General features: G+C 61.3%; 5 protein-coding genes across 7 annotated transcripts in view; 4 read left to right on the plus strand and 1 right to left on the minus strand.

The window, feature by feature from the left end:
• The window catches only part of HPSE2 (heparanase 2 (inactive)), a 77246-nt gene extending 76064 nt beyond the window's left edge, over positions 1-1182 (plus strand). For both annotated transcript variants that reach the window (XM_042863079.1, XM_042863080.1), the window contains 2 exons: positions 678-824; positions 897-1182. In XM_042863079.1, the coding sequence (XP_042719013.1) occupies positions 678-824; positions 897-1062 (313 nt within the window). In that variant the 3' untranslated portion in view covers positions 1063-1182. The remainder of the gene's footprint in view (positions 1-677; positions 825-896) is intronic.
• A 559-nt stretch (positions 1183-1741) lies between these two features.
• HPS1 (HPS1 biogenesis of lysosomal organelles complex 3 subunit 1) lies at positions 1742-6170 on the plus strand. Of its 2 annotated transcripts, none has more exons than XM_042863373.1 (18): positions 1742-1849; positions 1937-2074; positions 2145-2287; positions 2481-2589; positions 2793-2953; positions 3035-3137; positions 3223-3327; positions 3440-3509; positions 3612-3679; positions 4138-4305; positions 4376-4552; positions 4618-4685; positions 4767-4889; positions 4963-5028; positions 5121-5265; positions 5398-5511; positions 5605-5687; positions 5974-6170. In XM_042863373.1, exons 1-18 carry the CDS (start codon positions 1745-1747, stop codon positions 6134-6136), a joined length of 2109 nt encoding a protein of 702 aa, XP_042719307.1. In that variant the 5' UTR covers positions 1742-1744; the 3' UTR covers positions 6137-6170. The 2 variants fall into 2 exon arrangements, with proteins under 2 accessions (XP_042719307.1, XP_042719308.1); XM_042863374.1 differs by having other exon boundaries at positions 4624-4685.
• Positions 6171-6266: 96 nt separating this feature from the next.
• Positions 6267-10757, plus strand: PYROXD2 (pyridine nucleotide-disulphide oxidoreductase domain 2). Its single transcript, XM_042863375.1, has 16 exons — positions 6267-7326; positions 7602-7621; positions 7812-7905; positions 7977-8050; positions 8137-8283; positions 8386-8530; positions 8642-8703; positions 8794-8891; positions 9017-9158; positions 9249-9383; positions 9465-9537; positions 9617-9773; positions 9855-10009; positions 10099-10205; positions 10284-10404; positions 10508-10757. Exons 1-16 carry the CDS (start codon positions 7197-7199, stop codon positions 10594-10596), a joined length of 1749 nt encoding a protein of 582 aa, XP_042719309.1. The 5' UTR covers positions 6267-7196; the 3' UTR covers positions 10597-10757.
• Positions 10758-12182: 1425 nt separating this feature from the next.
• Positions 12183-17082, plus strand: LOXL4 (lysyl oxidase like 4). The gene is made up of 15 exons (XM_042863146.1): positions 12183-12216; positions 12637-12937; positions 13085-13263; positions 13342-13553; positions 13979-14017; positions 14107-14332; positions 14421-14604; positions 14721-14875; positions 15126-15293; positions 15431-15593; positions 15694-15937; positions 16187-16302; positions 16377-16513; positions 16636-16747; positions 16831-17082. The coding sequence occupies exons 2-15, from the start codon at positions 12658-12660 to the stop codon at positions 16899-16901; spliced, it is 2286 nt and encodes a 761-aa protein (XP_042719080.1). The 5' UTR covers positions 12183-12216; positions 12637-12657; the 3' UTR covers positions 16902-17082.
• Positions 17083-18546: 1464 nt separating this feature from the next.
• R3HCC1L (R3H domain and coiled-coil containing 1 like) lies at positions 18547-26063 on the minus strand. Its single transcript, XM_042863393.1, has 7 exons — positions 26032-26063; positions 22276-23459; positions 19608-19783; positions 19443-19513; positions 19250-19345; positions 18984-19124; positions 18547-18889 (listed from the first exon to the last, which is right to left on the minus strand). The coding sequence occupies exons 2-7, from the start codon at positions 23443-23445 to the stop codon at positions 18834-18836; spliced, it is 1710 nt and encodes a 569-aa protein (XP_042719327.1). The 5' UTR covers positions 23446-23459; positions 26032-26063; the 3' UTR covers positions 18547-18833.
• Between the last annotated feature and the right edge of the window lie 847 nt (positions 26064-26910).

Raw genomic sequence — 26910 nt, forward strand, 5'->3', positions numbered from 1 at the left:
AGCACCCGCCTGGGAACGGGGACTGCGGCAGGACAGCCCTGCAGCAAAGATCAAGGGGGTGGATTTCACGAGGGGCCCCCGGTCGGTCAGGTTACCTGCCCAGGAGCCCAGCCTGCTCATTGTTTTACTGATAAGGTCTTTCAAAGCGCCCCAGCAAGCAGTGGGGGGTGGGGGGGAGGCAGCCACCTCCTCTGCAGACACAAGTTGCTATTGTGGAGGAGGAGAGGCTGTTTCTTTACACAGTCCAGATGCTTTCAACATGCCTCCAGCTCGGTAGGAAACCTTGTCCAGTAACTGACAGGTGCAAAGTGCTTTATAGCCTTTGTTTGGGGTTGTCTGATTAAGCAGGGACAGAGGATCAGTGTCTGGAGCTGTCAGTTGGGTGCCCCGAGTGGCGGGGGCAGACGCCACTCGCATAGCGAGCTCCCTCAGTTCTCAGCCTCCTCCTTGCAAGGTCCTGGGGGGGCTGCCCCCAGCTGCAGTGACCCCCTCGAGCAGTGACACTCCTGGTCGAGGAGAGCAGGGGAAATTGGGAAGCTGTCACGATGGGGAAGTGACATCTCCCTGCGGAGGATGATGTCCAACCCAGATGGCTGCACACTCACCCCAGACCCTTTTCCAGGGGTGATGCTCTCAGATGCCAACACACCCCTCAGCCCCCGCTCTCCCCTTTGCAGCCACAATTACGTGCGGGGTTCCATCACTTTGTACATCATCAACCTGCATCGCTCCCGGAAGAAAATCAAGCTGGCGGGGACGCTGCGGGATAAGATCGTCCACCAGTACCTGCTGCAGCCCTACGGCAAAGATGGGCTGCACTCCAAGTAAGCGCGGGGCTCTCGCTGGGGACCACCCCGTCTTTGGCGCCGCGCCCTGACCCTGTTCCGCTCTCGCAGGTCGGTGCAGCTCAACGGACAGCCTCTGGCCATGGTGGACGACGGGACCCTCCCCGAGCTAAAGCCCCGGCCGCTGCGGGCCGGCCGCACGCTGGTCATCCCCCCGCTGACCATGAGCTTCTACGTGGTGAAGAACGTGAACGCGTTGGCCTGCCGCTACCGATAGCCCGCGGCCCGCAACGGACCCACCGCTCGCTCCCCGGGACGCGCCGCTCCTCGGCAGCACGGCGCGGGCACCGCATCGCACCTCCTCCCCAAAGCCCGGACGCCCTCCAGCTCGGCACCCTCTGCCCCCACCCGTGCCCGCTCCGCCCCGCGCACTGACGGCAGGGCTGCGGGGCTCCACCGGGAGGGTCGGGGCCGGGCCCGCCCCGCGTGCGGGGAGCTCGCAGCGAGCATGGAAGCAGCTCCCTCTGCTGCCGCTGCGAGCGCTGCCCGGACGCCGTGGGACGGGGGGAGCCGCGCGGGCGGGGCCTCGGCTGTAAATGTTGGTAATTAAGTTAATGAGGCCCGCGGTGACGGGGAGCTCCTCGCCGTGCGAGGCGGAGGCGGCTCAGGCTGCGGGAGCGGAGGGTGCGGGCTGGAGCAGCCGGGACGCACCGCGACGGAACGCGAGGCATAATAAAGCTGCGCTGCCCACCGCGCCCGCCTCTTCTGTTCGCCGCGGGGCGGCACCGGAGCGGGGCGAGAGAGGAACCGGAGCGGAGCACCCCGCGGCCGGGTGCGCGCTGCAAAGCCGCGCCGGGCCACCGGAGGCGCTGCGCGCGTGGGCGCGGCAGTCACGCGCGGCGGAGCAGGAAGCGGCGCGGGGCGGGCGGAGTCGCGTGGTCCCGGGGCTGGGCAGGGCTATGCGGTGCGTGCTGATCGCCAGCACCGCGGCCGAGCTGCTCTTCTACTGGGCCGATGCCGCCTTCCTCCGCCGGCTGCGGCCGCCCGCCGCCACCGCCGCGCAGGTGGGGTGAGACGAGACGGGGCGGCCCCGGGCGGGCGGGCGGTCGGCTCACGGGGTTCGGAGACGCTGACTCGGGTGCGTGCCGCAGGGCCCGGCGCTGGAGGACAGCCTCAACACGCTGTTCGCGCCCCTCATCATCTCCTGCACCGCGCTGCTGGAGAAGCTGTCGGACACCTACACCTGCTTCAGGGCTGAAGGCGGGCGGCACCTCCACGTCCTGCACATGGTAGGGCCGGGCCGGGAGAGCCAGGGGGGGGCGATCGAGGCTTATGCCCTGATCCCGCTGCCGCTTGCAGTTCGGGGATTGCTTGTACATCGCGGTGAACGGCGACGGGACGGAGAGCGAGGACGACTTGCGCAGGACGCTCTTCGTGCTGCGGCGCCTGGTGGAGGCTCACTGCGGCCTCGTCGCCCTCGATGCCCACCTCATCCGCAAGGAGTGAGCAGGGGAGCACCAACCGGCAAGGGCTGGGGGAGCTGCCGAGATGGGAGGATGGGAGCATATCCTGTAGTTGGTGCCCCCGGCAGTGAGACTCCCTTCTCCTTTCCCTTTGCTGGGGTGCCGTGGTGATTTGGAATGCCCATCCATCTGGGGCATCTCACGCCTGGCTCACGCTCTGTGGCCATTGCAGACTGCGGCCAGCTGATTCAGAGCGGCGGGAGCGCAGCTGGAGCCTGTTGAGGGGGCTGCTGGAGACATACATCCGCCTGCGGGAGGAGGACCAGAGCTTTGCCGTGGAGGTAATGTTTCTTGGGACCTGCTGAGCACATCCCAGGGCTTCCTACAGGCTGGCAGTGGGTGATGCTGCATCCTGGAGAAGGGCTCTTGGTGGGGATCTTTGGGCAGCCCCCAGGTTGTGATGCAAGGAGCAGCCCAGCCCTGCCCTGGCGCTGTGCGGTTGCATCTGCCTGGCTCGGCGGCCTCATCCCAACCCACCCCGCAGGCGGTGGAGCGGCTGATCCATCCTCAGCTGTGTGAGCAGTGCATCGAGTTCCTGGAGAGGCAGGTGGTGCAGCACATCAATGCCAGCCCTGAGCGTGGCGGGGATGAGGTGGGACATGCCTTCCTCCTGGTACACACCAAGCTGCTGGCCTTCTACTCCAGGTGCGCCTGGTCCTGGCTCCAGCACTCTCCCGGAACAGCTGCTGGCCCTCCTGCTTGACCCCTTTGCTCTCCATCCCACAGCCGCAATGCCAGCTCCATCCGCCCTGCTGACCTGCTCACCCTCATCCTCCTGGTGCAAGACCTGTATCCCAGCCAGAGTGCCGAGGAGGAGCTTGGCCCACAGGTGTGGGGGAAGTGGGCTGGGGTGTCCCTGGAGGGTGTAATATCTTGCGGGTCAGGCTTTGATTTTCCATCTTTCCTCTTGGAAGCCCGCAGCAGGGAAGGTGTTACCACAAGGACCCAAGAGAAGTGAGAGTATCCCTGTGAGCAACCCCAGCTCCCACGGGGCTACAGAGAAGGAGTCAGATGATCAGGTGAGAGTGGGTGGCAGCCCCAGGGGCTGCAAAGCTGGGAGCTGCAGCTTGGGATGCTGGTGGTGCTGCCCTGCAGTCACAGCACAGCTGAGCCAGCCCTTCCTGCTGGCAGGACACTGATGATCTTTCTGCACCTGAAGTCTACTACACACCTGAGCCCTCGCCAGGCAGACAGAGCACAGGTGAGTGCCAGGTTGGTCAGTGCCTTGGGCTCCCCTGCCCCAAGGAGGTTTGGAGCTGCATGGGGGACTGGCAGGGAGAGTGGAGCTGCTGCCTTCTTGCAGGCAGTGAGAGCTGGTCGGAGAGCCTTGAGCTGGTGGGTGATGGAGATGCAGATGCTGCAGATGTCCAGGTAAGCATGGACGACATGATTCCACCTGTATCCATGCCTTCCCAGCCTGTCCTGGTGCTCTTTGTTATCTCTGGTCCTCACTATATCTCCCTTGCTGTGCTATGGCTACGAGTGTCCCAGCCTGTGGAGGCATGTGGCACATCCCCTGTGTTGTGCGTGACAGTGTGTCAGCTCTGGGTTACTGCTTGCAGCATCCCCATCAATGTCAGTGGCACGGGGTTGAGGCTCTCTCAAAGCAGTCTGGTGTCTCCCTCTGCTGCCTCAGGGTTTCTGGGCTGCTTTCTTCCCTGCACTACTCTGCAAGCATTTGCTGGCCTCTGCAAAAGGTGTTTGCTGGCTGCAGGCAGCCTCCCTTCTGTCTGCTGCTCTTGCGGGGTACTTGCAGCTTTCAGGATGTTGGTTCCATCACCACGTCCCTCAGATGATGCAGGGGCTGAACATTTCTCCTCTCTGCCCAGATGGCAGAGGACCTGCTCCAGACATTGGGCCCTCTGCTCCCAGAAGCTTCGAACCCCAGAAGGATCTTCCTGGAGGCCAACCTGCGGGACGGCAGCTGCCTGTTACTGCCACACACCATGCACTGCCTCCCTCTGTGGCCTGGCATCTCCCTCGTTCTGCTGACCAAGGTGAGCTGTAAAGTGAGGGGAGCAGGGTTGGGCTAGCTCTTACCTGACCTGCATCTCCACTCCATGGCAGGGCCCCACGAGCCACGTGGCCGTCACCTTGCACCAACTGCTGGATGGGTTCCTGGTACTGGAGAAGAAGCTGGAAGAGGGGCAGGAGGTGGGAGCCCCCCGTGCCCACCCCTTCCTGGCTGAGCTGCGGCAGCGCATGGATAAGTTTGTGAAGAAGCTGAGTGGACAGGACATGCAGGTGAGTGTGGGAATGTGTGGACCTCATCCTGCTGTCTTTGTAGTTGAACTGAGCCCAATCTCTAGTTGCAGAATGCCTGGGTGGAATTCAAGAACAAGATATTCTCCCGGAACGAGGCTGGGAGCAACCTGGAGTAAGTATGAGGGCAGCTGGGGAATATGGGATCCTTGGTCTGCCTGAATGCAGACCCCAAAGCTGGACCCCTCCCACTTAGGCTGCTGCATGTGCTGGGCACTGTGAAGCGACAGCTCTGCTCTGTATATCGCCAGCTCTTCCTCATCCCCACCAGCCACAGCCTGTCCCAGGGCCTGCGGGACCGAGCCCAGAAACTGATGAGGTGAGGCTGAGGGGTGCAGAGACTGCCTGCAGCGAGGGGTCCTCATAGCTGCTCACTGCACCTCTGCTCGCAGGGAGAAGCTGCTGGACTGGCGAGACTTCCTGCTGGTGAAGAGCAGGCGCAATATCACCATGGTGTCATATCCGTCCCTGTGGCCAGGATGGGGTGAGAGGGAGAGAGGGAGGTTTCCACGGGCTACCAAAGTGGTTGGACACCCTTAACCAGCCCCACATACCTGGAGGACTTTCCTGGCCTGGTGCACTTCATCTATGTCGACCGCACGGCTGGACAGATGATGGCACCGTCGCTCAGTGTGACAGAGAAGTCCAGCTCAGAGCTGGGCAAGGGGCCCCTCGCCGAATTTGTCAGGAGCAAGGTAGTGGTCCTGCAGTGCCTGGGCCTGACACCAGGCTGCTATGGTTCCAGGTGCTGAGGGCTGTGCTCAGATCACGGGAGGGGCAGTGGATGGAGGTTTGTGTCCAGGCGTGGATTGCCTTCCTTCCCCTAGGTGTGGTCCCTGATTGCACTGGCCCGGCGGTACCTGCAGAAGGGCTACACGACCCTCATGCTGCAGGATGGTGACTACTGCTGCTCCTATTTCCTCTGGTTTGAGAATGAGCTGGTAAGTGGGCTGAGCCCCTCTGCCCACACCACGGGGCTCCTTGTCCCTCTCTTCCCTGGTACAACCCTGCCCTCTGCTGTCATCCATCCCCAGGGCTATAAGCTGGAGGTGATGGAGGTGCCGGTTCTCTCTGATGACTCTGTGCCCATCGGGATGCTGGCAGGGGACTACTACAGGTGAGCAGTCCTCAGGCCTGTCATTGGGCAGCAATAACAGGGAACGTGCTGAATCCATGTGCATGCATCCCATGTGCATTGGTGTGCTTGGGGAAACCAAGGGCAGCAGAGTGGCACCAGTGCTACAGTGCCATCTGGGCAGCACAGCCTGTGTCCTCAGCCTGGTGCTGTGATCATGGGCCAGCAGGGATGGATGTCCTTGCCAGAAGCCTACTAGGGGAATTTGGTTCCAAAGGGGCACAGCCAGCGCCATACCCTGCAGAGTATCCCTGCCTTTCCTTCCTAGGAAGCTGCTGCGTTACTACAGCAAGAACCAGCAGACAGAAGTGGTGAAGTGCTACGAGCTGCTCACTGTGCATCTGGGCATAATCCCATCCGAGCTGGTGGTCCAGCAGGCCTGCAACTTGGCCCAGCGCCTCTGGGAACCCTCCCGCATCCCCCTGCTCTGAGCTGGGACTGGGATTAAAGCGGGTGTGGGTGTTCCTCGTGCTGCTTCTTCAGGGGGGTGCGCGTGAGCTGGGCTGTGCCGGGAGGCAGCCACGTGCAGCCTCGCCGTCATGCAACCGGGTCAGGGCTTGCACTGCCCGGCTCTCCCCCTCTCCCTCTTGGCGAGCACCCAGCAGCCTCCTGGGACAGGCTGGGAGTGGGGCTGAGAGCTTTTTGGCAAATCACAGGGTTGTTGAAAAGTGCATTTCCAAAGCTGGATTTATAGTGTTGGCTTGGCCTCGCCGCCTGGCTTTGGCCAGAGAACAAAACATCATAGCCAATCTGCACTGCAAACTACACCTCGTGTCCCCTATCTGCACCCCTAAACACAGGGCTGCAGCTTTGAGGTCCTCAAGCCTGGGAAGGTGGGGTGCATCCTGTGCACCCCCTGCCCATGTGCAGCTGCTGGGCATGTTGGTGCTGAGCTGAGTGCCAGCACGTGGTGCAGCTGAGGAAGTTCATGCGTCCTCCAGGCACATCTGCTGTTGGTGCATGTGCAAGCACTCTGAGCTCTCTCTGCTCCAGGGGTTCCGCCTGTCTCTCACAGCTAGGGCTTGGGGAGCACTGGACCATGGCAGGGCCTTTGCCCTGTGCTGCTGGGCAGGAATTTGTCCCACTGAGCTAAGCTCTGGGGCCAGAGCCAAGCCCAATCCTAGGCTGTCTGTTTCCCAGCTGCTATGGAGGGGCTGCAGTCCCCTTCACTGCAGTACTCAGTGGCCACCCACCCAGCCAGTTGCTGTGGATCCGTGCACACTCCCTGGGCTGCAGGCATCAGGCAGAATCTGACGTGGGACTGTGCCCACCCTCCCCATTCATTACACATCTACCAAGCAAAGCTTGGCTGAGTTTCAGCTGCAGGCACCGTCTCCTGCCCAGACTTCCCACAAGCCCTGAGATGCATTGTCCAGCCCCTGTGCCAAGGTGTCCCCTGCCCTGGGCCCCTGTCCCTACCCCGTGCTTGGAAATCCAGTGAGAGGCACGGCTGTGAAAGCAAAGTCCAGGAGCTACCAGCACAGCACAGAAATGTTGGCCAGGCTCCGTGCAGGCCTGGGTGCAGGCTGTGCTGTCCATGGACAATGGGGACAACGCCTGGCTCATAGCAGGACCAGAGAAAAGCTGCAGAGAGAATATGATGCGGTGGTGATCGGGGCAGGTAACACAAGGCCAGGAACTAGTGCGTGTGGGGCAGCCCCTAGCTGTATGTGGGTCTGGCATGGATGGGCATGTGTTGCAGCTCCCTGGTGTGCTGCTGGCACGGGGGTCTGAGCAGAGCTGAGATGTGTGTGGGGCCTGGGAATGTAGGGATGGAGAAGAAGCTTGCTGATGCCTGCATTTTCATGCCCAGAGTCTCGCTATTTGGGTGCTCTGCATCTGTGTGGGGCAGAATGCCATGGGGCCACCCTGGCTCACCCCCCTCTCTCCTTGCAGGGCACAACGGGCTGGTGGCAGTGAGTACCAATAACAGAGCCCTCACCTTCATCCCCGGGGGCGGCATTGGGAGGAGGGTCTACAGGAAGCACTGGGACTGGGGGTCCTACAGAGGTTTGGGAAGCAGGGACTTCCCTGGTGAGGGGATGGGGTCACCATGTGCAGGAAAGGGATGCGTGCCACCCGCAGTGTGACGCATGCTCCCCACAGGCTGCCTACCTGCAGCGGGCAGGGCTGCGCACAGCCGTGTTGGAGAAACGCCACGTGCTGGGCGGCGCGGCTGTCACCGAGGAGATCGTGCCAGGTACCCCACGTGCACCACATCCTCCTGCCACTACCTACCCTGTGCATGCCTCACCACCCCATGTTCTCCAGGCTTTAAGTTTTCCCGGGCTTCCTACCTACTCAGCCTGCTGCGCCCGCAGATCTATGCAGAGCTGGAGCTGCAGGTACTGCTGCCCTCCTGGCATGCTGGCAGGGCAAGCCTGCTGCATTGCCATCCCTGCAGTTTCCATCCTGACCCCATGTCTTGCAGCGGCATGGCCTGAGGGTGCTGCCGCGGGACCCGTACTCCTTCACCCCGCTGCTGGAGGACAGGAACCCACCCCGTTCCCTGCTGATGGGGCATGACATGGCCCAGACCCAGCAGCAGATCGCCCAGTTTTCCCAGAAGGATGCTCAGGTACGGGGACAGTGCCTGGCCTAGGAGCCCCCCTGCCCAGCAGAGCAGTAGGGATGCGCATGGTGGAATATCTCCTCCTGACCACTCTCTGTCCCTGCTTAGGCTTACCCTAAGTATGAGGTGTTTATGGGGTGCTTGGTGTCTGCCATCAGCCCGCTGCTGGATGTCCCCCCTGCAGATACAACTGCCCTAGGGCAGGGCTCCCTGCTGCAGAGGCTCCATGCCCTGTGGCCCCTGCTGCAGACAGGTATGTGGAGACATGGGGACCCCCATATTGATGGTGGCTGGCCCAGCCCCAGGCACTGGTGGCCACCTTCTGGTGCAGCTGTGCAGGTCCTGGAGCTGCCTTTTCTGACAGGGCTGGCACTGGGGCGGCACCTGCCCCACTTTTACGAGGTACTGACAGCCCCGATCTCCAAGGTATGTGCTAGCAGCAGTGGCACTTCCCTGCATGCTCAGGGGGATCGAGGCACAGTCCACCCCTGAGCTTCTCCTTGTCTTCTGAACCAGATCCTGGATCATTGGTTTGAGTCAGAACCTTTGAAGGCCACTCTGGCAACAGATGCAGTGATTGGGGCCATGAGCAGCCCCCACACCCCTGGCAGCGGGTGAGGGTCCCATCCCTTCCCTGGGTCTTGTGACTCTGTGTGCTGGCCACTGGAGCTCTCATAAAGGCATCCTTGCCATGGGGGCACACACAGGGGACAGACCTCATCCCCTTGGCTAACCACAGGTATGTGCTGCTGCACCACGTCATGGGTGAGTTGGAGGGGCAGCGTGGTGCCTGGGGCTACGTGGCTGGGGGCATGGGGGCCCTGTCCCAAGCCATCGCCTCCGCAGCAGCCACCCATGGTGCTCACATCTTTACAGAGCAGGTATGGGGTTTCTGGTCTTGGTGAGTGCTGTGGGATGTCTGCTGCTGGCTGTGGGGATTAACTGAGTGATGTGACCTCACTTCCGCCCAGGCGGTGTGCCGTGTGCTGCTGGGAACTGATGGGCAGGCACGGGGCGTCGTGATGCAGGACGGGACGGAGGTGAGGAGTAAAGTGGTGTTGTCCAACGCCTCCCCCCAGCTCACCTTCCTGGAGCTCACCCCGCAGGTATGGGGCTACCATAGTACTTGGCATAGGGTCACATCCCAGCTGGGTCACCCCATCACCGCAGTGCCCTCTCCATCCCAGGAGCAGCTGCCAGAGGACTTTGTGCAGCGGATCCAGCAGCTTGACACACGTTCCCCTGTCACCAAAATCAATGGTAAGGACAAGGAGCCACCCTCACCATCCTTTGTCAGGCATGCTTGAAGCACTTATGCACCCCATGGTCTCCATCCAAGTGGCGGTAGACCGGCTCCCTAGCTTCCTGGCTGCCCCCAACACCCATGACAACCAACCTCTGCCCCACCACTGCTGCTCCATCCACCTCAACTGCGAGGGCACACACCTCCTGCACCAGGCTTACACCGAGGCTGCCCAAGGGCACCCCTCCAGCAGGTAGGAGGTGCCCACCTTGCTCCCTGCCCACTGCCCTGGTGGTGCTAGGGGATATTTTGTGGCTGTTTCTCACTCCCCCAGGCCCATGATTGAGCTGTGCATTCCTTCAGTGCTGGACCCAGGGCTGGCCCCTCCAGGCTGCCACGTTGTGTCCCTCTTCACCCAGTACACCCCATATGAGCTGGCAGATGGGCAGCCCTGGGATGAGAAGGCTCGGAATGCTTATGCAGACACAGGTGTGTAAAGCACACATGGAGCAGGATAACGCCTGGAGCACCAGTCCCTGCCTATGGGAAGAGCCACCAATGCCTCCATTCCTCCATAGTGTTCGACTGCATTGAAGCCTATGCCCCAGGCTTCAAGGCATCTGTCATCGGCAGGGACATCCTGACACCACCTGACCTGGAGAGGATCTTCGGGCTGCCTGGAGGGGTGGGTGCCAGTGGGTTGGGCTCTGAGCATCGTTCCTGTGGGGAAGAGACACTGCGCATACATGGGCTCTCTTTGCAGAACATCTTTCACGGAGGGATGTCTCTGGACCAGCTCTACTTCACCCGGCCAGCACCATCCTACTCAGCCTACCAGTCCCCAGTCCCAGGCTTATACCTGTGTGGGAGTGGAGCCCACCCTGGTAAGCAAGGCTGAGAATGGGGCTGCAGGGGGAAGATAGGGCTACATAGGGCTACGTGTCAGGCACAGACATGTGGTGCAGCCCCATTCCTGCTGCCTTTCAGGAGGAGGTGTGATGGGCGCAGCAGGACGCAATGCAGCCCAGGTGGTCCTCAGGCACTTCAGGCGCCTGCGGTGGCAGCGGTGGAACTGACTTCACCTGCACAGGCATGTGGCTGCAGTTGTTTCCAGTGGCCCCTCCTTCCCATCCATGCTGCAAGCCAAGCATACAAGGTAGCATCCCCTGTGAACAGGGCAGTACAAGCTGGTGCGGAGTCCCAAGAGGTGTCATCCTGTGACATCCACAGAAATAAACCCAGCCGTGGACTTTGCATTTATAGCTCTCTCTGCGGTTTTTTGGTTCTTTGTGCAGCTCCCTGTGCACTTTGGGCTGTGATATCCTGGGGCCTGAGTGCAGAGCACATCCTATGCCCCCCAGCATGGGCTGCACAGGGCCGCCCACACTGCTTCTGCTTGTGTCAGGCACAGACGTGTCACAGAGTGGTGAATGGGGACAGCCAGCCCCTTGCTGGGGTGCGCCGCGCTCCCAGCATCCCGCCCTGTGCTGCTGCTGAGAGCCACGCGCAGCAATGACAGAGCTCACATCCTCTCCCTGCCCTCTTCCTCCTGGGGACAATGCTCCCGATTCAGCTCCAGGCCTCTCCTCCTGCCGGGCCCTAAATATGGTGTTTCCGGGCTGTGCTGCTGCACCTGAACCGCCTGAATCAATATTGACCGGCCAGGAATAGTCCCGCACTCCTCTGAGAATAGCCCCGCACGCCCGCCCCGCTGCCCACAGCTTCCCGCGCACGGGGCTGCCCTGCTGCACAGCCCTATTTTTATCCGCTGCAGTCACCGGCTGCAGGTGTTGGTGCCTGCTGTAACCCGGGGGTGACAAAAGGGGGGACGCCCCGGTGTGCCGCGTTCACACCAAGCGTCAGGGCATGGCCGCAGCCGGGGGAGAGCTGATGGGACGGTGCCGTGTGTGGGGGTGTGGGTGCCGGGGTGCTGCTGGCTCTGTCGGGACGTGGCGATGAGCTCACGGGCTATTCCCGGCCGTGTTGTTCCTGGCTCCTCCCGGCAGGAACCGGCTGCTTTCACTCCAAACAAACAGCCCGGTGGCCACTGGCACATTCCTGGCCGGCCGGTGGCCACCACCAGGGCACGGGCGCTTCCTGTTTATCCCCATCCCACGCCGGGTTGCTCCGGGGACCGCTGTTGGCCTCATCCCATAGTTGCTCCCAGCGCACGTTTGCGGGGGGTGAGGGGCATCCCCTGTCTGCACGTCTAATGGGGGCGGCAGCACCTGGGGACCCCCACACCCCCTCCCCTGCTCTCTGTGCACCCCAAGTCCTGGCACCATTGCAGCACCCCACGTGAGAGGGGGTCCTTTTGGGACGATGTATGCAGCAGCCTCATGTTCCGCCTGGCTGGGGGCCAGCCCCATGGTGCCGTGAATGCTGGGTGGGGGGACAGTCCCATCCTAGGGTCCTGGTTTCATTCCCTGGGCAGGGGGCAGCAGGCTCAGCATCCCATGCTCTGACCCCCCAAAAGCTGCTTTGCCTCAGAACAAGGCTCTGGCTGGGCAGGGTGCAGGGCTGGGCTCTGAGCCTCGTGTGCGCGGAGGGGGGGGGGAGCCGGGGCTGGGCTGGGCTGCGCGGGCCCCCACCCGGGGCAGCCGCACCATAAAAGCAGCAGCAGGCGGTGCTCGGCTGCAGGAGAGCTGCTGGAGGGCGGCTGGAGCCAACACCGTGTCCCCTCACCGGCAGCCAGAGTGAGTGCTGGGGGCTGAGGGATCTCGGGGGTGGAGGGAGAAGGAAACAGAAGCAGCTCCCAGTGCTGCCAATACGGATGCAGGGGGAGAAGGCTGGAGATGGGGGCTGCATGCAGAAGGGAGAGGCGATGGGTTTCAAGTGGGGAACAAGGGGGTTCTGTGGGATCCCCACCCGCAACCAAGAGCATAGGGATGAAGCAATAAGGGCACTGAGTGTGGGGTAGGAGCTGTGCACAGCATGTGGATGTGGGGCTGAGCCTCAGGGAGGGGTCACTGCAAGCTGTGTACAGGGGAGGGACAGGGATGTTACTGCTGTACAAGGAGGCATGACGCTGCTCCATCATTACCATGCTGTGAGGCACAGGAGGGCTGCACCTCCACACTGTGTTCCATAGGGGCTCAGTGTTGGACTGTCCCCAGGTATCCCACCTCAGAGCTGCGATGGTGATGCTGGCCGTTCTGAAACCTATCCTACTCCCACTGGTGCTGGTGCTGTGCCAGGTGGCTCCCAGCACACAGGAGCCACTCAAGGTGCAGCTGCGGCTGGCAGGGCCTCGGGGACCAGCTGGGGAGGGCCGCCTGGAGGTGCTGTATCAAGGCCGCTGGGGCACCGTGTGTGATGATGGCTTCGACTTCCACGTGGCCACCGTCGCCTGCCGGCAGCTGGGCTACACCGCAGCCATCACCTGGACCCACAGTGCTACTTACGGCCAGGGGGAAGGTAGGGGGCAGCTGGGATGGGTGGGGGGCTGGATGGACAGCGGCTGTTGGGGGAAACCTGCATGGGGTACTGTGGGAGGGGCCAGCATGGGGGCACTGGGTCTAGGGTGATGCCTTCATAGTGACCCCTAGTTCTCCATACCCCCAGGTCCCATCTGGTTAGACAATGTGCAGTGTGGGGGCAATGAGGTCTCCCTGGCCGACTGTGCCCACAACGGTTGGGGCACGAGTGACTGCCACCATGGTGAGGATGCTGGTGTGGTATGCTCAGGGCAGCGCCTGCATGGCGACCTCCCTTTGACATCAGCCCCTGCTGCCCTGGGAGAGGTGAGTAGGAGCTGTGCATCCATAGAGATGACTGGGGGTCTAGGGTGGGTCTCATTACCCACTGTGGCCACCTCACAGGGGCCAGGGCTGAGCCTGGAAGAGGTGCGGATCAAACCCATCCTGGCGCGGGCTAAGCTGAGCCTGCCAGTGACAGAGGGAGCGGTGGAGGTGAAGCACAACGGGCGCTGGAGACAGGTGTGCGATGCCGGCTGGACCCAGAATAACAGCCGCGTAGTGTGTGGGACGCTGGGCTTCCCCCATGAGAAGCACGTCAACACCAGCTTCTACCGGTAGGGATGGATGGATGGATGTGCTATGGGGACTTGAGGTATGGTGGAGAGAGGCTGCCAGTGAAGGGGTGGAGTTGTAGCAGGGGGCATAGGGCACGTGGCCATGCCTGTGTCCCCTTCCTCGGGGCTTCAGCTTGGGCTCAGCAGCAGTCAGGGGCTGTGGGATGCTCCCCTGCTTTGCCTTGTGCAGCATGGGTGCAGACATAGGAGAGCCGAGCCTTATGCTGAGCTATAAATACAGCCCATAATGAGCCCCTGCCGGTGCCAGGCGTCCTGTAATCCTGCCTGGGCACACAGTATAGCAGAATTTGGCACAAGATTGTCACTCAGGAGAGAACCCCACCATGCAGTGGAGTGCCAGGGAAGGCAGGGATAGGGGCGCAGCTGTGCTGAGCCCCCAAACCTCCTGGCTCTGCTCCTTGCAGGAAGCTCTGGAACATGAAGCTGAAGGACCCCAACTCCAGGTAGGGCTCAGCCCTGGGCAGGGAGCACCAGCACAGGAGCCCTCTCCCAGAAAAATCTTATACTTCTTCCCGCTGCTCTCCTCTGGCAGCCTGAGGAACCTGAGCCAGAAGAGCAGTTTCTGGGTGCACCGTGTGCAGTGCCGGGGCACAGAATCTCACCTGTCACGCTGCCCCACACAGCTGGCTCCCCCAGCCCTCAGCCAGCATGCCTGTCCCCGTGGCATGCATGCCATCGTCAGCTGCGTGCCCGGCCCTGCCTTCCAGCAGGACAAGAACAGGGGCAAGAAACCTCCCCGCAAAGCCTCCCTGGGAAAGGTGAGCCCTGGCACGGTCCTGTGCCCCAACCCCAAGGCAAGCACCCAGGGCCAGGCAGCACCCACTGAATGCTTGCTCCTCCTTCCAGGGTCTTCCTGTGCGCCTGCGAGCTGGTACCCACGCTGGTGAGGGCCGGGTAGAGGTGCTGCGCCACGGGCAGTGGGGCACTGTGTGCGGCCGACGCTGGGACCTGGCAGCAGCCAGCGTGGTGTGTCGGCAGCTGGGCTATGGCACAGCCAGGCAGGCGCTGCTGGGAGCACAGATGGGTCAAGGTGAGGTGGATGAAGGGCAAGGATCCCCTCCCCCAGCTGCTTCTGTCCCCCAGTCTGGGGGGTGTGCAGGGGGATCCAGATTGGGCACAGAGGCAGGAGTGCTCCCTCTGCTCCAGGCCTGGGGCCCATCCACATGAGTGAGGTGCGCTGCATCGGCCACGAGCGCTCCTTGGCTGAGTGCCGCTTCCAGGACGGTGAGCAGAGTGGGTGCCGGCATGATGACGACGCGGCCGTCCGTTGCCATGTGCCCCACATGGACTTCCAGAGCCAGGTGAGCCCCCACCCCACTGTACAGCCCTCCACACAGAGACCCATTGCACAGTCTCTCCATGTAGAGCCGTTAGCCCCCTTCCTGTTATGGATGCTTGGAGCAGCCTAAGGAGATGGGGACAAGTAGAGCAACTCAAGCCACACTGATGCGGGTCTGTAGGACACGCTGAAAGTGGTCGTGTGGCACGAAGGATGCACAGGGCTTCCTGACCCACAGCAGCCCTGTCCTAGCAGCCCCTCTCTGCACACAGGTGCGCCTGGCCGGGGGCCGCAGCCCTGAGGAGGGTGTTGTGGAGGTGCTGGTGCCAGTGCAGGGCAGGCTGCAGTGGGGCGCAGTGTGTGGAGCTCAGTGGGGGCTCAACGAAGCCATGGTGGTCTGCAGGCAGCTGGGGCTGGGCTTTGCCAGCCATGCCCTACAGGTGAGCATCGTGAGTGTGCCGGGATGTGTTGGCATACAAGACAGCCTAGTGGCACATGGGTTCAAGCCCTGGTAGTGGTGCTGGGAGCTCGCGGGGCAGATGAGGGCTGATCTGAGCATTGTGTCTCCCTCTGCCAGGAGACCTGGTACTGGGCAGGCAGCCCCGATGCCTCACAGGTGCTGATGAGTGGAGTGCGCTGCACGGGCACAGAGCTGGCCCTGCAGCAGTGCCAGCGCCATGGCCCCGTGCACTGCCCCAGTGGTGGGGGACGCTTTTCAGCAGGGGTCACTTGCACCACCCGTGAGTACCCAGAGATGCCCATCCTCCTGGTGGGACCCAGATCTGCACAGAGTAGGGGGTGGCAGTGTAGAGGCCACCCGCTCTGTTTCCTCTGTGCCAGATGCCCCGGATCTGGTGATGAACGCCCAGCTGGTGCAGGAGACAGCTTACCTAGAAGATCGCCCGTTGGGGCTGCTGTACTGCGCGCATGAGGAGCGCTGCCTGTCCCGCTCTGCTGACACCATGCAGTGGCCCTACGGCCACCGCCGCCTGCTCCGCTTCTCCTCCCAGATCCACAACCTGGGCAGGGCTGATTTCCGACCCCGGATGGGACGGCACGCCTGGACCTGGCATCAGTGCCACCGGTGAGATTCCCATATCCTGGAGCCAGGCTGGGCACCAGAGGATCCATGCAGCTCCGTCCCCCTTGACTGTGTTCCTCCTACACAGCCCCCATCTTGGCAGAAACTGTCCCGCCCAGAGTAATTAGCAGCATCCGGGCCGGCACTGTCATTAGGGCTTTATTTGGATGCAAGGCTGTAATTTGTGCAGAGCTGCTCTCCTCTAGGTGCTGCCCGTCCTGCCCTGGCCCCACTCACCCCCTGTCCCTACAGGCACTTCCACAGCATCGAGGTCTTCACCCACTATGACCTGCTGACGCTCAATGGCTCCAAGGTGGCCGAGGGGCACAAGGCCAGCTTCTGCTTGGAGGACACTAACTGTCCCGAGGGTAGGTGACACCAGCAGTGGTGCAGAGCAGCATACCCGGCCCCGCCATCCCTTATGTTCCTCCTCTGTCCCCAGGACTGCAGCGTCGCTTTGCCTGTGCCAACTTCGGGGAGCAGGGGGTGAGTGTGGGCTGCTGGGACACCTACCGGCACGACATTGACTGCCAGTGGATCGACATCACTGATGTGCCACCAGGCAGCTACACCTTCCAGGTACGGGCTTGGAGGGACCCCACGCTGGGAGAGGAGGGCTGGGCACCTTTGGCAATGCTGGCACAGAGGTGCGGTGCAGCAGGCAAGGTGCCCCCACCCCCGTTGCTCTTTGCCCTCCCCAGGTGGTGGTGAACCCCAAGCATGAGGTGGCTGAGTCAGACTTCTCCAACAATGTGCTGCGGTGCCAGTGCAAATATGATGGGCAGCGTGTCTGGATGCATGGCTGTCACACAAGTAAGGAGGGTAGGAGTACTGGGGGGTGACCACACGGAGGGTGCCATGTGTCCTGACCCTACCAACACCTCCGCTCTCCCCAGGTGATGCCTACGGTGCTGATGTGGTGAATGAGATGGAGCGGCGCGAGCGCCTGGCCAACAACCTGGTGTAAGACCCCGTCTCTCCCCCCACCCCACACCCAAAGGCACTCCAGCCCCTGCCCTGGCTGCAGCAGCACCTGCCTGAGCTCAGGGATTCGACACCTGCCCTATTTATTTCTGCTGCCATGGAGGATGGAGATGAGCATCACGGCTGGTGCAGGGGCCAAGCCCCATGCTGCCGGGGGGGACCCCAGCTCCAGTGCTCAGCTGCCCCCCCCGGACAACTACCTCAGCCTGCCTGGCCCCAGGCACTGCCACCCATGCACTAGTTATGTCCTCAATAAAGGTGCTGTGCAATGGGACAAGGGTGCTGCGTGGTGATATGGAGTACCCTGCTAACCCCCAGCCCAGTTCCCATGCTGCTCTGTGGGGCTGGTGCCAGACAGCCCCAGCTCCTGGCCAGCAGTACCCACAGGCTGGGGCACCTTGTTCCTGACCCAGCTGACCCTATACACAGCAGGGCAGCCAGCTCTGCGGCAAAGCGGGCCGGCAGCCAGCCCTCAGCCGCCGCTGTGCAGCCCACGCTGGGCTTTCCCAGGCTGTTCCTGGAAGCTCCCTGCGTCCCTAGAGCATGGATGGAACAACTTTGCCCCTGGAAGCCCTTGCTCATGGGGACAGGGTGGGGACACGGAGAACATGCCCTTGCTCTGTTTCTTTCCCCTTTTAAAGGAAATAAATGAGAATCCCATCCGACAAGCCACCAGGCGCTGTCACCCCCTCCTGCCTGCATACCATCCCCACCCCCACGCACCAATGCAGGACACAGATAAGGCTTCTATCCCCTGCCTTGCCCCGTGCAACCAAGACTGGTCCCCACGTGCGAGCTCCGGCACGTGGAGGGGCCACGGGACAGTAGCCCCAAGCACAGCCCGTGGCAAGGCATGTGCTGATGGCGGCTCATTGCGCCAAACCGCTCTGCTCACTGCCGGACAGCGGAAAGATGCTTTCCATGTGAGAGTATCCTCTCACCCTGAAACTTTCCGCTGTCTGGGCCACCTGGCTGAGACAGAGCCCAGCTGGCAGCAGGGCCTGCAGCCGCAGCGCAGGGTCGTGACCAGTTCCTCTAGCACTGCGTTGGGGACATCCAGGGGACATGGAGTGGCCAGGGCAAGGCAGAGGTGACACGTGGCACTGCTCCACACTTGCTGCTGAGGGCATGAGAGCCCCACAAACGATGGCCCTAAGAGTTCTGGGGTTGGCAGGACAGGCTCTGTGCTCTGCAGGTGATGTAGGGGGGAGTTTGGGGTGGTGAGGTGATACAGAGAACGCCACAGCCCTGGGGGGAAGGCAGTTCCCAGCTGCCCACACCACTCCCGGGGGCAGGGCAGGAAGCCCCCGGGTGGGGAGCGCAGCCCACATCACAGCCTAGAGCCCGCTCAGGGCTGGCCCTTCCCACAGTCAGACAAGGATTGCGCTGTTCAGGGTGGCGGATGTAAACAGGGTCCCTCTGCCAGCACATTCCAGCCCTTCCCCAGGCCATCCTGCCCAGCCCACCCTGGAGGGGAAACCCCTGCCTTGAAGTTGAGCACAGTATGCACATCACCCGGGCACCCCCAAGTACGTGGACATGCACTGCAGCTGGAGACGATGCTCTCAGCTAGCAGGACAAGCCCTGCATCCCACAGTGCTGCATCCCCCCTTCGGAGGCAAGGCAAAGCAAAATAAATGGTATTTATTAACAAAATAAAGGACATTCTCACTCACAACGCTCAGGGTGGCCATGGTGACCACATAGCATGTGTCACCACAGCCCTGGGGACAGCCCTGGGACACCATGGCATGCCCCTAACCGGCCCTCAAGCACCCTGCAGCTGTGCCCCGGCCCCTCTCCTGTGTGCCTGTTCCACCTAGCACAGAGCCCACAGGGCAGCAGCAGCACCAGCTCCATCCCCAAGCGCAGGTGCCCCTGGCAGCATCGCCAGCACCATCCCACTGCAGGACGTTCATTCCCGGCCTTCCCAGGCATCCTCCCGCTGCTTGTTCTCCAGGCGCTTCCTCTCTGTGGGGAAAAAGAGTAAATGCCAAGCCACCATTTCCCCCGGCCGTATGGTCTGAGATGAATGGCGTGGCACAGAGAGGTTCCCTGAGCTCACCCCGTGCTTCTTGCAGCTTTCTGCGCTCAGCGTCCCGCTGGGCAGGGGTCTGGCTGCTACGCACCCCCAGGGCACCGATGACCAGGCGCCGTGCCAGTGCTGCTGATGTTTCGGGGCGCTCCTTGGCTGGCTGCAGAAAGTCTGGGGGGTGTGTGAAGGGGGTGTCATCATGGGGACCCCAGTGGGAAGCCGGCATGGCACCAGTCGGGGTCCCAGGGTATTGGGATGCCCATGGTGCGGAATCTTCCCGTTGTGCCCCCACTCACCAGCATACGCCCTCGCCTTGGCTTTGGCTGCCCGTGTGCCCTGGGACAGTGGTCGAGTCTTCACCATCAGGTGCTTGGTGCTGAGGGCATCGAGCGCTGTAGGGAGAGCAGCACAGTGCCATGCAGCCAAGGAATGCACACACACGGTGCCCTTTACCCACCCACTGCATACCCCATGGGATGCTCGCAGTACCTGTGATGGGACTGGAGAAGATGCCCAGAGCGTGAGTATCGTCCACCCACTTGATGTCAAAGCCCTTCTTCCTGATGGAAAGACGGAGGGTGAGCACAGCACCATGGCATTGCATGGCATGGTATTGCCACAGCACCATGGCATTGCACATTGCCGTGCACTCACTGGTAGCTGCAGAAGATGCGCAGGAGGTCCTCGGTGCGGAAATCCGGGGGGAAGTCATAGATCTCGATGACGTGGGGCAGCTCAGCGTCACTGAGGTCCGGCACGGCCGGCTCAGCCCTGTAGTAGTTGAAGCGGGGCTCCTGCAGGCTCTGCCGGTGCTCCGGGCCCCCAGAGAGCTGCGGGGACAGAGACGGTGCTGAGCGACCCCCACCCGGTGCTGGGAGCCCATAAATCCCAGATGCTCCCTTGGGGATGTCCTGCCCCAGTGCCGCACACTGGTGCTCCACTAGATTAATGGCAATGAGTATTGGGAGATATCAAGCAGGGCTCACACATTTTCCCATTGCTCTTTTCCTATTACAAGCATCCCAGTGAGACACGGATACGTGCTGGCCAGGTGTAGGGTACCCAAAATCCACCTGAGAGCTGCAAAACCAGGGAGAAGCCACACGTCTGCTTGCAGGAGCCCAGCAAGCCCCACATCACCACAACGCAAAATCAGCACTCCCCAACAAGCCAGTTCCACTAGTTCAGCACCTGCGCTGCCAAAAATTGATGCCTTATTTCTAATTTGAATTTGTCTGGGTTTGGTTTCCAGCTGTTGGTTCTTGCTCTGCCTCTCTGCTGGATGGAAGAGCCGTTGGTTGGGGTGACAGCACTGCTTGCAGTAATCGCGTCACTTCCCAACCTGCCCCTCAACAAACCAAGCAGGCTGTGCTCATTGAGCATCTCACAGTCAGGCATTTCCTACAGCTCTAAAACACGATGGCTGTAACTCTTTCCTACCTCTCCAATTTTTCACCCTTCAGTTTGAAATATGGGCGTCCGTTTCCCCCTGCCAACATCACAACTCTGGGGGGGGGAGGAGGGCACACAGCTGCCAGCAGCACCGGTGCCAATGGGATTCCCAAACATGCCGTGCTGCAAGGCGTGGGGCTGCGGGCACATAACTCAGCCAGATCCCCAGCCCGATCCCCCAAGTGATCGTAGCTGAGCGCACCACGGCTGGAAGGTTAGAGCCCATAAATCTTAGCCAGCTCAGTCAATAAAAAGTGCTCGTTCCAACAATTTTATGGAGCAGATGGATTCATGAGCAGGTGAGGACAGAGGGGACAGCTGAGTTACAGAGCTGGCGGGGCAGCCCAGCACCACCCGGGACCATTTCCCACTCCAGGCAGCTGCACACACTCACTGGGGTCCAGCACCCCGCAAAACCCCAAGCAGGATGGAGCCTGTGCAATGCCCCAGGGGGCACAGGGCTGGTGAGTGGAGCCCATGACCTTCACAAATCACTGAGTGTGGCGAGGATTGGGGCACATGCATCACCACCACCAGTGTGAGGACCGATGGCAGAGCCGTCCCTCGCAAGCAACACCCACCATGGCTGCAAGGAAATCATTCCCGTGGTTAATTACCCTCCACTGATTTCCAGTCTGAATCCGTCTGGCTTCAGCTTGCAGCCAGTGGATCTGGGGATGCTTTTTCTTGCTAGATTAAAGAGCCGTCTGCTATCAGAAATCTCTTCTCCTTGCAGAACGTCATAAATCTTGCTCTCTGCCAGCTCTCCGCAGCGCATAAGGATTCGGTTATGACAAAGAACACTACTAATTTCCTTGTCCTTTTTGTTAATTAACAACAGCTTCATCTCCCCAGCGGACGCGTCTGCCTCCCAGCAGCACAGAGGCGTGGGGAAGCCACCAGGAACAGGGGTGGAAGGGTGAAAATGGCCACTTCCCATTGAGAAATCCCTTTTTCAGGTCCTTATTCACCTACCTGGGGAAGCTCCCTGGAAACCCAACTTTTTTTTGAGCACCTGAACGGGGCATCCAACAAGGAAGCTCCAGAGCTCCCCACTGAACAAATTACCTGCAGCACCTCTCAGCCACACGGCTGGCAGGAACAGAGGATCACCAAGGCAGCATGCGCAGCCCCAAGCAGCTCAGAAGACATGGGATGAACTCAAGAGGGGCACTGAAACCCCAAATCCTCCCATACGCTACCACCAGGCACCATCTGCCACTTCACACCCTGCACTGTGTCAATGCTGGACGTCCGTTTTTGACAATATTAGTGCTGTTTGTTACTCCAGCTACATTAATGTCGCTCCAAAAATTACTCGTTTTTATGCCATTGATTTAAAATGCAATAATGGATTTCCAGCCTGGCTGCAAAAAGATACACTTTCCTCACGAGCAGTGGGGAAGCGGCACAGCTCCCAGCGCTGTGCTGCTCACTGTAGTAAATCCAACCCCACGCCTACAGGAGGGGATGGTAATGAGCCACAGCTGATTAAGAAGCTGTAGTTTTCAGGAAACTTCACGTTGCTATTTCAATGGGAGCCCATCCGTCTCGGCCCGTTTCTTTATTACTGGCCCTGCTTTCACGAGGGTGCTGTTGCAGTTTATGGCTCTTGAGCATGTTCTACTCATTGCACTTTACATACTGGTAAGGGGAAGAACTCCCCCAGCCTTGCTGGCACCAAGCGGGCCCCAGAAGCATCCTCATGGCACTGCTCACACCATGCACAACTGGAGGTGATGGCTCACGCATGGGCTATGCACCGTGGGGCTTATCCCACTGGTCATGGGGACAGCTACACCCCACACACCCCATCCCTAACATCCCAGCAGGACACACCCCAAGGACAGAGCCATCCCCACACACGTACCTCCTCCAGCAGGTGTGGGTCCAGGCAATCCCCATCATCATTGAACAGCGCATCCCAGCTCTCTGTGCCGCCTGGGCTGCTTGGGGTCCCAGCACCAGGCTGATTCGGCTTTAGGGAGCTGCCATGGGGACATCCCTCCTCACCCTCCTCCTCCTCCTCCTGGTGCTGTTGCTGCCAGCCTTTGTCCTCATCTGCTTGTGTTGGTTCCTCAGCCCAGGATCCAGACGAGAGCTGCTTCATGCCGTGGCACAGCAGCTCAAGGGGTTTCAGGGCCAGGGGTCTGTCCAGGGGATCCCCTTCCCCGGGGCCACTTTCTGTCCCCTCAGCACAGCTCATCTCATCACCAGTTCCCAGATCATTGCTCCTATGGGGTGCAAGAACACTCTCCCCTCCATCGTGTCCAGCACCAGAACTGGCCTGCTCCTTGTTGGGCGGCAGCTGCTCCTCATGCTCTGGCAGGAGCTGGGATGTGCTGTCCATGTCCCAGCCCTCACCCTGCCCTGCAAGGACAGATTCATCACACTCCCTCTTCTCCTCATGGCTTTTCACACTCTCCCAGCTGAGCGTGGGTATGCTGCCCACATTTCCCTCTCCTGCCTGCTGCAAGGCACCCTGTTTTGTGCATCCCAAGCACTCCATAGATGCACCCAGAGAGCTGTGACCCAGAAGCTCCGTCACATTGCCCAGCTCTGTCCGATGCACCACGCTCTGCTCAGCTGCCATTACATCATCAGGATCTCCACCATGCTCAGGGACAGACGCAGGATGGGCGCCCAGAGTGTCTGGCACCGTCCTCAACCCATGGCTGTGCTCCCCAGGCCCTGCATCCCAGGATGGTTTGCCTGAGGGCTCAGCAGCTGGCTCCACGCTTGGCTCCTGCACATCAGGTGATACTCCCACTGCCTGTCTGTCCCCAGCAGAGGCTGCCCGTGGCTCCTTGGCCCTGGCCTTGCTCTCCCTGCCAGCCTCTTTGCCCACGTGTGTCCTGGTTCCAGGGCTTCGCCTCTGCCCCTCAGAGCCACCCCTGGGGATGTCTTGCGCCAGGTGCTGCTTCTCAGGCTCCCGGTGGCTGGTGGCTGCCGCTTGTGCCGCTCTCTCCCGCCGTGCTTTGGGCACATAGAGGGCCATGTCGGGCTTCCTGCGGCGCGCCCGGCTGCCCTCTGCCTCCATTGTGCCACCACCGCCTGCAAGGGAGAGAAGTGTCACCACCACTGTGCCCAAACCGCAATGGTGCCAGTGTGATGCGCATCGGGATGTCCTGGCAAAGGGCTGCGGCTGTGCCAGGCTGCCCCGTCCCAGTGGAGATTTATTTTTCATCATCTTTGGCACAACCAGGCACGCCGCTGCCTGCCAGGCCCTGCGCCCCTATAAATATGCATCAAGCAGCGTTTATGGAGACGGATGGTGTGGGGGTCTGTGCTGTGGCTGAGGGGAAGGCAGAGTGGGGCCGGGCCGGGGCCCCGTGATTAATCACTGCCCACTCTGTTTAGGGGTATTCATCACGGGCCGCTGTCAGGTAAATCACTGGAAAAACACCTCTTCAGTAATTAATGTGAAGTGACGGATGGACGGCCCCTGGGCCCATTAATCTGGAACATCAGAGCCTACTGAGATTATGAATGTCAGGATGCATAAACTGCCGGCGGATCAATAGGGCCAGGAATTCATCCAAGGCTCTCATTTCCGCGGCACCTCCGGTACATTAGGCTGCAATCCCCTCCCTGCCAACCACACCGAGCCCAGCCTCGGGGACAAGCAGCAGAGCCTTGTGGGCTGCAGTGCCCGACACTGAGCTGGACCCACCGATCTGGGACTGCCCGTGCAACCCACCTCACCCGGACAGACAGATGGATGGAGGTATCAGAGTGCAGCCTGTCACCAAGGGGTCATGGAGCTCCTCCACAAGACTGGGATCTCCAGCGCTGGGATGCCGCCAGCTGAGATGCTCTGTGCGCATCTCGAGTCACCTCCAAGGCACGCGGGTTTTATGGGCTCCTCGAAAGTTTGCCATTCACCTTGCCTCACCCTCCAAAGCAGATGGTGCTGCATCAGCCAGACGGTGCTGGGAGCACCCTCTGCATGCATAGCCGTGCCAGCACACAGCTTCTTCCCTGGGCACAGCATGCAGGCTGTGGGTCTCACTCACCCTGCAAAGGGCAGGGCATCCCTGCTGCTCCCAGACCTTGAGAGCTCACCCCACAGCATGGCTCTGGCACGAGGCTGTGAGGTCTCAGTGCAAGCACGCAGCACAGCGCAGTGTGCCAGTTCCTGGAAAAGTTGAAGTGCCACCCAGCGCCCTCCCAGCAGGCTGCCTCATTTCCTGGCAGGGCGCTGTATTTTTAGCCTTCGAGGTTTCTAATTCCACTCAATCCATCCTGCCATCAATAGAGCACGTAACCCTACAGCCCTGACTGCAAGCAGGGGACGGCAACACCTTGGCCACTGCGGAGTGGGATCGCCCGTATGGGACCACGCATCAGCAATGTCACTCTTTATAGTCTGCTGCAGGCTGGGTGAAAAAAAAAATACTGCTACCCTAATAAACGCAGCCACGAGGAGATTCTAAACAGCCCAGATTAGGATGCTGCCGCACAGTGCTGACATCCAGAGAGGGGACAGCGGGCAGCTGTCCCCACAGCACCTCCCTGCTCTGCTCTGGGGAGCAACACGCTCAATAGTGGGGACAGCACGCGTGGGGACAGACGAGCAGTGACATCGGTGTGCAGGCAGACATGCAGAGAAAAGGGAGATTTCAATCGCGCCTCGTGCTTCTGATGCTCCAAGGAGATACCTGGAGCACCGCAGACAGGAGGTGATTTATGGGGCGATAGTGTCCCTCGACAGCTGCAGGGAGAAAAGGGATGGCACGGCAGCAAATGGAGCTACAGGCGGAGGGGAATGCAAAGGGCTTCACAAATACAGCAGGGCAGGTTCAGCACAAAAGGGAAGAGGGCTATTAATAAACAGGGAGGGAGAGAAAATTAATGACGGAACAAAAATGAAGGGCAACATTACTGTTTTTAACCAGAAAAATGCAAAGGAGGCAGAGGCCTCACCGAAACAGCTGCAGGGAAGCAAAAACAGCCCTGGCACAGAGCAGACACCTGGGCACACTGCTGACCCCAGCTCGTGGTGCTGGGTCGGAGCAGAAGCAGAGCAGCGGGCACTGATTTCTGGGCAGAAAGGAATAAGAATGCTGCAGTCGAGCACCCTGAGGCTGCTTCAGTGCCCAGTGCCCAAACAGCGGGTGCAGGGGGACGTGGGATTTCCAGCAGGGTTATTTCAGCAGAATTACCGGGCAGAGCTTTAGGATAAGGCGGGCAAGATACAATTTACGCGAACATCGGGGTATCTTTTTACAGCAGCTCGCTAACTTTCATTGGAGCGGTGAATCGTAATTAAATTTGCGGACGATAGCGAGCAGAGCAGGGAAATCACTCAAAGGATCCGAGAAACACGGGCAGGGAACGCGGTGAGAAGCAGCCTGGGAAAAAGGAGCGAACGTGGCTGGGGGAAACCGGGACGACAAGTGGGGAAATGGAGGTGCGGAGCCGCGCAGCGCGCGGTACCCGGCGCCGTACCCCAGGCGGGGAACATGGCACAGCGGGGGCGGGGCAGGGCGCACAGCTCGGACCGCTCTGCCCCTTCCCGGCCGCTCAGCGAAGCACCGCCGTCCCCCCCCTGGTTCCCGCACTCCGGCTCCGTCCCGCCTGCCGGGGTCGGGGCGACGTGCGGGGGTCGCGGGAGGGGCGTTACCGGTCACGGCGCCGGGTCCCCCGCCGCTCCGCGCTGCCGCCGCCGCTTCCGCCGCGCCGAGCCCGCCCCGTCCCGCCGCGGGGAGCGCCGGGATCTGTAGTGCGGCGGCACCGCACCGCCCCGCAACGCGGCCTCGGCGCCGCCCCGCGCCCCGAGCGGCCGTTGGGGCTGAAGGGAGTCGGGGCTGCCGGCGGAAGGCAGCCGTGGGCGCGGGGAAGGCGGCGGCGGCGGCTGCGGCGGGGTGAGCAGAGCAGCCCTCATCTCCGGAAGCGCGGCACCGCCGCGTGTGCCGTCACCCGCGCTGGGCTCCTGCGCGTCCGCGGAGTGGAGAAAGCCCACGTGCTGGGGACGCGGTGCCACGAACCGTGCCAGAAGCGTGGTGACAAAGGCACCGTGCCCAGGAGCCAGCGGGGATGATGGGCGCAGGGCTCCCGCTTCCTGCAGCGCTGACCCCGCAGAGGCTGCCATTGATTTCCCATTACATCTTAATGTCACGTACAAAGCGGGAGCGGCGCTGCTGGCTGCTCGACGCTGGGGGATCGCCCAGGCACCGTCACCCCCTGGGCCACATCCTGCAGACAGAGGGCTGCGGGGTGGTCAGCGCGCTCGATGCCCAGACAAACGGACGGGGGAAGGTGTCTGTGCTGGGCAGCTTCGCTCCGCATCCTTCCTGGGGTTTGGCGAGGAGCTGGCTGCCTGCGCGAGCCGATAATGAACGTGGCCCCGGTGCTTGCACGCGCTCATCGGCAGCGCGGGCGGAGGGGAGCACACCTGAGACCCGCACGTCTTCTGGCTCCTAATGAAGCGCTGCTGTTGCTGAGCACTCCCGAGCTGGGACCTGCGGGAGAGACGAGTTCCTCCACAGGCACAACAAGGAGC

This window comes from Lagopus leucura, unplaced genomic scaffold (assembly GCF_019238085.1).
Source record: "Lagopus leucura isolate 7727_CA_CO unplaced genomic scaffold, USGS_WTPT01 Super-Scaffold_739, whole genome shotgun sequence".
In the NCBI taxonomy this organism is placed as follows: Eukaryota; Metazoa; Chordata; class Aves; order Galliformes; family Phasianidae; genus Lagopus; species Lagopus leucura.